This window comes from Callospermophilus lateralis, chromosome 2, assembly GCF_048772815.1.
Source record: "Callospermophilus lateralis isolate mCalLat2 chromosome 2, mCalLat2.hap1, whole genome shotgun sequence".
Taxonomy (NCBI): domain Eukaryota; kingdom Metazoa; phylum Chordata; class Mammalia; order Rodentia; family Sciuridae; genus Callospermophilus; species Callospermophilus lateralis.
In genome coordinates, this window is record NC_135306.1 from 189,549,071 (window position 1) to 189,557,660 (window position 8,590).

General features: G+C 46.7%; 1 protein-coding gene across 1 annotated transcript in view; it reads left to right on the forward strand.

Moving 5' to 3' along the window:
* Positions 1-3,453, forward strand: part of Alkbh3 (alkB homolog 3, alpha-ketoglutarate dependent dioxygenase) — a 33,599-nt gene extending 30,146 nt beyond the window's left edge. Inside the window, exons 9-10 of the mRNA XM_076844351.1 lie at positions 2,258-2,356; positions 3,084-3,453. Of these exons, the coding sequence (XP_076700466.1) occupies positions 2,258-2,356; positions 3,084-3,161 (177 nt within the window). The 3' untranslated portion in view covers positions 3,162-3,453. The remainder of the gene's footprint in view (positions 1-2,257; positions 2,357-3,083) is intronic.
* The last annotated feature ends 5,137 nt before the right edge of the window (positions 3,454-8,590 follow it).

The following is an 8,590-nucleotide window of genomic DNA, read 5'->3' on the forward strand; positions in this document are numbered from 1 at the left end:
TATCTTCAGCGGTGTTTTAGGGGTGTGTTTTGAAGAAAGTCCTTAATAAATCAGAAGGGTCACAGACGTGTCGAAGCTGCTTAACCACCATGCTTGATGACTGTGAATGCGCTCCTCCAAACGGCCCAACCCGCTTCTTCTGTTGCTTATCCATTTCCCAATCGAGCCTCATACACAGCCACTCGGCCGCTACCTGAGCGCCCCTGGCCTTTCACCTGGAGGCAGTCTCCACGCATCCCGGTTAAGTTACAGGGCAGTATGGCTGTCTGTGGCATTGGTCTCTTCCCTCGTCTTCTCTCCTGTCCATCTCCTGCAAATTAGGAATGTGCTTCCCAAGCCATGGGTGTTGGAAGGAATAAATAGCAAGCAGCAAAGGGTGCCGTCTCTCGCAGACATGCCAGTCTCCTTCCGGGACTGACGAAGCAGATGGCTTGTCTTCATGGGCTTTTTGGTGTGGCTGGCAGCTGTGTTGAATGTAATGTGTTTAAAGCCAACCTGAGGCTTTCTCTTGAAAAATTCTGATCTAGGGACCACTGAGTGGAGTGTGACTCTGTGGAGTGTCATCTTCCGGTAGTGCTAATGGTTCCCTCTTGCATTTGGAATCTCTTTCTCTTGCTTGGTGCTTTCCAGGTGGAGTTACAGTGCTTGGCTCTTCTGGCCCCTGGCTCTCAGCACCCACTCCTCCCCAGAAATGTTTTTGATGTTCTGAGATCTTCACCTCAGAATTGTATCATGCTGCAGTTGTTTTCTGTGCTTCATTTCACTTTCCCATTTTAGTATTAATTTATTGCTTCCATCTGCATTGCACTCCCTGGTCACGCAGAGGGTAGACAGAGTCCTGCTTTTAGTTCAGTTAACTTGGGTCTGTTATCCGCCTGTACAGACTAAATTAAGGAGCCTTGAACCCTCTAATCTCATGGACAACGCAGTTCCTTCTGATATCTTTCTCCAGTAATATATTCATCTCCTCTGTCTGGCATATTTTTTTCAGAGAGCCAGCTCTGGCCATCTGAGATGCAGCTGGGCTGCCCAAGGACAGGGTCACCTTCCCACTGCTCTCTGGTTGGCCAAGTGGTCAGAGGAAAATGTTTTGGTACGTTCTTATTCCTGGAAAAGAAAAAATGGCAGACAATTAAAATCAATCATTAAACCCAAAAGTTATTTCAAACATTGCTTATGTCTTCCGTTTATAAAAATTATGACTATCCTTGACGAAGTCACTGCCAAGGATTGAGCCCTGGAACTTAGACTGTTTATGCAAGTTCATTATTGTTTTGATTTTGATTTTCCTAGGGGAAATCATTGTAAACAGTTAAGTTCTCAGATGCACCCCTACAATAATCAACATAAACACGCTATAGTACTGAAAAGAATCCCACAGTTACCCAAGTGTAACCCGAGTGAAGCCGATGAATGGATGGCTCTGGACATGCATGCTCTTGATGCTGCAAGCGAAGAAGTTGTTTAATGCACTCCTCTGTCAGCTGTGGAGGAGGAGGGACACCACCTGCTGATTGCTTGCAGGCTGTGCAGTGAAGACTCATGACTGTGTTGGATATAAGTTGATTTTAGGCTCTCCAAGAGGAAGGGGAAGTGTACTTTGAAGGCATTTGTGCCCGAAATATTCAGGAATTGCGACCTATTCTCAAAGGCTCAAGCAGCCAGGCTTCATGCAGTCAAGGCAGATCTCTCTTCTTGGAGAAAAGTTTGCAGTTGTCTGTTTTCAAAAGAGGAATGTATCTCCACAACAGCAGAGTACAGTGATGGGAAGGGCCGTGGTGTCTCTAACATAGGTACTGATTAATGAATTATCATAAATCAGAAAAAGGTGAAGTAGAACTCAGCACAACAAGTCTTGATTAAGAAGCCATTTTCACCACACAGTGTTGAAATGTAGAGCACTACTGAAGGCAGAGACAAGGAATTCTTGTATAAGTGACGTTAATTTCCTCCCAAGCCAGAGTGGCTTTTCTGCATTTTGGGTGGTGATGGTCATGGAACTGGCTTTCATACCATACTTACTGTGAGCTGTTTCTAAGAGGTTTACAGTGTCAGCTGAGGCTCACAGAAGCCCTATGTCATCATCCTCATTTTACAAATGACTAAATCAAGGTACAGAGAGGTGAAATAACTTGCCCAGGGACAAACAGCTGTCCCCACAGTCTGGCTGAGAAGTAGTGGTTTCCATCTCTGATTGGTGTCTGGTGCCTCTTGCTCACTAAGAAAAACATTCAGCGCAGTGAATGCTGTTTTTTAGGAAGAGAATGGAGACTACACGTATGTGGAGAGAGTAAAGATTCCCTTGGATCACGGGACCTTGTTAATCATGGAAGGAGCTACCCAGGCTGATTGGCAGGTGAGGACATGAAAATACTACGGATTCCCCTCCTAGAGGCAGTTTCTTAATTCCCAAGTAAGCATGTGGTGAAAAGCAAATTGCTTTTATAATGAGCAGAGGAAATAAGTTGGCCTCATTTTCAAGGAGTCTTAATATTTCTGCCATCAAAGTGGACCTCTGCAGATTTAGTGTCCAGTAGGGCTCTCTTTGACCAGGGCAGAGATCTGTGTCTCTGCTGCCCACTGTAGTAGCCATTAGCCACATGTGACTGTTGACCACTTAAATGATTAGGGTGCTAAAGAACTGAATTTTTAAATTAATTTAAATTTAAATAATGCCACCATGTTGGACTGTACAGTTCCACAGCTTAGCCACTACTTTCATGTCAGGTCATTTTTAAGGTGTGCATATTATTGTATGAACACTTAGCATGAGAGTGAAGTCTCATACCTCTCTCTGGCCTTATCCATTTATGTTTTTCTTATGTGATTTGGAAAAATGGCAGGAGTCTGAGAGAAAGAACAACAGAAGAGATCCTGCTGCAAGGGTGCTGGCATAGTGTGTGGGGTCGGAGACAGATTTGTTTCAGATGGAAAATGTTTTCCACAAACTTTAAAGGGCTTAACACTGTTCTTTGAGACAGGGATAAAATGGAAATATTTCTGTATCATCACAAACAAGTTGTAAATCCCTTCAAACTAAAACTGTGTATGAATGTCAGAGAGTTATTTACATTTCCATTTAGCATCGAGTGCCCAAGGAATACCACTCCAGAGAACTCAGAGTCAACCTGACCTTTCGGACAGTTTATCCACACCCTTGAGGGTGCTCCTTGGTGATGGAGGTCCTGGCTAGAAGAGCCTCAGTGAGTCCAGCCACGCCAACGCTGAGCAGCCCTTCCTCCGGAAGAAGCTTGAGAGGCTACTCCAGCTGGTCTTGTGATGTGTCTGTTTGGAAGATGGTGGCATTGCTTCCCAGCTTGGAGTCCTATTAAATGAGAGCCACCAGCAGTTTGTGTTGGTAATATGTCTACTGTGGGAACGGTTATTCCAAAGCACATCTCAAAATTGCACATTATCTTTAGGCAAATTAAAACTGCTATGGCTGTGCTCACGGATGATTTGGTCCAGAAGCTGCTTTTCTTCTGCCCTCCCCCTGTAATTTGAAGAAATACAAATGGCCTTGTGCCTCTGGGGAGAATCTGCACGTGTTTATTCTTAATGACATTTGCAAAGTGGAGATACAAATGTACGTCAGTAACTCTGGAGCCTTCCGTAGGCAGACAGCTGCTGAAACCCAAACAGAGGTGGCTTCTTGGGGCTTTGTTGAAGTCTGTCTTGGCTCCCTAACATCTCAGCTTGTGTGCTATTGCAGTGGAAAGCTGTGTTTTCAGGGGACACTGTGTTTGACTGAGCCTCGTGGCCTATCAGTCTTCCCAGACCCATTTAGACAGATTCTAGGCCTTTGCACAGAGTGAAGGCAGTGCAGCCAGGCACCAGACTACCTGTAAGACCAGAGGAAACTGTCTCCTTAAGGGAAGGAGTGACTGAGCATGTCGTGAGAAGTAGCAGGCTGAAATTTGGCTGGAGAGAACAAATAGTGACAGCTGTTCCACATAGATTAGCTTCCCCTAGAGAATTACTTGAGTCATTTAAACCCAAGCCAGATCGAAGCGGGAGCAGTCCTGCAGGGAATAGACTCAATTACCTCATGTTTCTTTTCACCTTAAATTTCAGTAGTCCCATGACTAAGGCTCTCTTCTGACTCAGTGTTCCCTTACACCAAGTTCCCCAGGTTCAAGGGTTAGTCTGTGATGTCACCAGGGTTCCCAAAACAGAACAGAGTGACTGCCCCTTTTTGCATCATAAAAGCACGTGTCTCCTTGATCTCTGGCCCTAGGATCAGTGTGCCACATTAACTCCAAACAAGATGTGGAGCTGAGAGAAAGACAGTCAATTTAAATGGATGAAAATAGGGCAGGGGAGTCGTGTTTCTCTCTCTGCCTGTGGGAAAATTCATAGCGTCTTCTTGCTTCTTGTCCTCTTTCCTGCTGTAAGATCAGTGATCCTGTGATCACGGTAAGGTGCCAGAATGGGCACACTCTTACCCAGAGCTCGGGTGTGACTCCATACTTGGCTGTGCGCTGCTCTCCACAGGCTCTCCAGCTCCTTGCCCTGGAGTATGGTTTTTTTTTTTTTTTTTGTTTTTTTTAAATGTGTATAGCTCCTTTTTGTAAGAAATACTAAGTGCTTCACACAATTGAATATCGTACTGTGCCTTCCTGGGAGGAAGGTACAAATCACTGTAAACATAAAATAAACCCTCTATTTAATTCCTAGCTGTTCTCCTATTAAACCCAACAAAACTGCCTGGGGTGGTACAGCCAGTTTTGGTTATGAGTTTGATTCGTGACACTGGAAATTCCTCTCCCATTCTTTACAAATGAAAGAACTGGCAGATGGTTCCAAGCTTCTATCATCCCCCCTCCTAATGTAGGGTCGCTGTGTCCTCTTGCATGGGCTCTGCATTTGATCCCTTCGCTTACCCATGTCTGTCAGGGAGACAGATTCCCCTCTCTGGCAGATGTGCTGGGCTACTACCTGGTTTTCTCCATCAGCAGCAGATCTTACCTTTGGTTTCTTGCTGTCACTATAGACTAAATGTGCCATGACTACCATTAATTTCCACCCCTGAGATAGCATCTCTTCTGTAATGTCAAGTTAGTTTTTGCTATAGAATAAAACTGCCAAGTTTAGGAATAGACAGGAATCCCAGACCCTGACAAAGGACAGCCCTACTCAGTGACACACCAGCCTGTTGCAGTGTTTCACTGATAGATCTCACGCCATAACTCAGGTCAAGCTAATTTTGCTAATGTTACACATAAAGCAGAGGAAGCAAGTATGATAGCCACAGCAGAAAGAAATCAGGTTTCGGAGGTGTTTTTAGGTCCCACCCCCACCCTTTAGCACCAGCAGCCTGTAGGCACTGCCCTTGGAGCTTTGATACATAATCCCTGATCCTTACCCCTACCGCTGCAAGAGAGGTACCATTCCCCTTGTAGAGATGAGGGAACGCGAAGTTAGTCTAACAGAACTTTCTGTTAACCTGTATGCTGTGTGCTCTGCCTTACTGGATTGAGGCAGAACAGTCAACAAGCATCCCTGAGAGCCTTATTCTAGTGGAGATGGCCACAACCAACCAAAGGCCATGTGTTTGTTCCCTGTTTGTTTATTTATTTATTTGGCATAGATGAGCCTTTAATTTATTCATTTGTTTACATGCAGTGCTGAGAATTGAACCCAGTGTCTCACATGTGTTAGGCCAGCACTCTACCACTGAGCCACAATCCCAGCCCCTGCATCTTATCTCTTCTTAATCAATATTAGCATCTCTGAGTCAGAAACTGTGCTTCTAGGGCTGGGGCTGGGGCTGGGGCTGAGCCGTAGCGCACTTGCCTGGCATGTGTGAGGCACTGGGTTTGATTCTCAGCATCTCATAAAAATACATGAAATAAAGGTCTATCAACAACTAAAAAATATTTTAAAAAAAGAAAAAGAAACTGTGCTTCTAATACTGGACCAGCAATTGGCCATTTAACAGAAGCTCTTTGATGTGGGGACAGAATCCAATTGCTGGATTTAGATAAATGCTCACTAATCTTCCTGACCATACCAAGCAGATACAGCTTGAAACTTCCCAGGCAGATGAAGTTTTCCTCTTTGATCCCTTCTTCCCTCATTCCCTGTGTGTACCTTTAGGGACCCTGCACCGATGCCTAAGCTCAGCGTGAGACTTCTTTACAATATTTACCAACATCACCATCCTAGGCAGCAGACAGCACAAAGAAACTGGTCAGGCTCCACACTAGGAATGTCTTATTGCCTCCTGTGACACTTAGCAACAGATTGTGTCCTCAGTAGAGAAATCAGGTTCTACTTTGATCCATGTTGACAAAACCTCTAGCTTACTTGGTGATTCCTAATAAGTTTAGGTCACAGCTCATGGGAACCTGCAGTTTCCTTGAGGCACTAGCTCCTGACTGCCTCCCTGGCTGCTGGGCCCCTGTCCTGGTGACAACAGTTCTGGCTGCACCTGGTCAGGAACCGGCACTACCTTCTGGGCAAGCCATGGCAGAGGGAGTTAAGTAGGCCCTGCCATGAACAGAATGCTCCCACTGGAGGGTTTCAGAGAAAGCCCTGACAAATGATGGGTTCCTGCCCTGCTGGGAATATTTCTTCCTTGAGTTCTGGCAGCTTTTTCTTGGCTGCAGAATATCTAAGACCCACTTTGCCTTTTCTGGTCATAAACACTTGTAGTGTTGAATCTGAAGTCTTGATTACTTTATTTTTCTTAACGGTGCCTTTGAAAAAGCTGAATGTTTCCATAGTGATGCATTCTGTTTAAATCTTAACTTATACATGATTCCACCCACACTTTCCCCTCCTAGGGACTAGTTTACAACTGCCCCTTTCCCTCTGCCTCCCGTTTTCTTCTTGGAAGAAACCCCCAAATGAGACCCCTGTCAAATTTGTGCTGCTGGAATCCATTCTTAGGTATGATTCTTGCATCTGGGGGTCAATAAGGAAATGACTTTAATGTTTATTTATTGGAGTGGAGCACAGACAAATGGTGCTTCTTCCAGCTGGTTTAGTAGTCACACACCTGGGTGTTATAAAAGCTGTCCCCAGCCTGAAAGGAGAGCCCATGTAGGGTTGGGTTATTTGTTAGTGTAAATGCTGGGGGCAGGCCAGTGGCAGAGAACAGGCAGGGGTAAAGGAGGCAGTCCTTTTGTAGTGGCACTACTGAAAAGAGTTTTGTCAAATGAGCCCACACAGCTGTTAGAGGTTTGTATTTATGACATCATTGTGAGGATGATTTCAATGCTGTCACTCCCCCTCCTGGGAATTATGATGTCACACTCAGCACAGGGACAGTCCCTATTCTCACATGGCCTTCAGGAGTATGGATGTGTCATTGCTTATGCAGGACCCTGGCTGGGACAACATTGACCTGTCTCTGGTCCCAAATTCTGGTGTCTATAGGGAATGGGAGGTGAAGAGAGGTCTGGAAAAGTAGCCCTGCTGTTGGGCCTGCATCCTAACTCAGGTTATCCCCAGTACCAATTTCAAGAGCTATTTGTCTTTATAAACTCATGAGGAAATAAAGCACCCAGAGCATTTGTTGGATCCTGGGATCTCATGTGTGCGGTGGGCTGCGTGAGTCCTGAGCAGTTCTGGCTCAATACTGGTGGGGCCTGGGGCCTCCTGCCCCCCGGGACAGCCAGCAGCAGGGCTGTAGAGGTGGCCAGCACAGAGCAGCCTAGGGCTGAAGGACTGCGCTTTTTCGGCCCCTCACGGGAAGCATTCTCAGAGACTCATTGGCCCCAGCAGGAGGAAGTTGGGGGCTGTGCTGGTGCTGGTGGGCCACGTGACTGAGGTGCAATTAGCCGCCCACTGCAGGAAGGGTGTGGGCGAGCACGCAGTGACGAGCCTGCTGCCTGCTGGTTGGCGCTGAGGATCCCCAGCCCGTGGTCCCTGAAGCCCAAGCACAGCCCAGCAGCCCGAGGCTGTATCTTGGCCAAATCGTTCCTGCGGGTTGGTGGAAGGCTGCCTGGCCCTTCTAAGAGGCTGCAGCGGGAAGGCACGTCCCAGCCCCTCCCACCCCAGGAGACTGACCCTATGCTCTAATGACCCAGACAGCAGCCTTCCGGGCTTCCCCATCTCGTACTGGAATAGTGCGGTAGGATGGTGCAGGAAGGGAATCCACCCCCTCCAAAAGTGATTCTGGGTCCAGGGCTGTACCCTCTCTGCATGAGGGAAGTTTGGTATTGGCTGGAAGAAGGATGTCCTGGGCTTGCCAGACTATCCCAGGGGTATTCAGACTACAAAGACCACCCAGGCAGGACTCAGGAAAAGAGCAGAACCCACAGAAGCCTTATGCCCTTTCCTGTGAACACTATATCAAGGGATTGGCCACCAGTTTCTTCCCAGCACTCCCTCTCTCCGACCTTTATCCTTTTTCCCTCGTTCACCTGGAGTAAGAGGGAGGTGGGGATAGCTAGTCTAGAGGTGAAAACCCTGGAGGGGGAGTCTGAATGTAGTTCTGTCACCATCCTCCCAGTCTGTTCAGCTTTGATGTAGGATGAGGTGGGCCAGTTTGACTCCTCAAAGCCAGTGAGGGTGCATGTTAGGAAGTGTATAACCATTGAACAGATGAGAACACAGAACAGTTACCTAGGCAACATCCAGA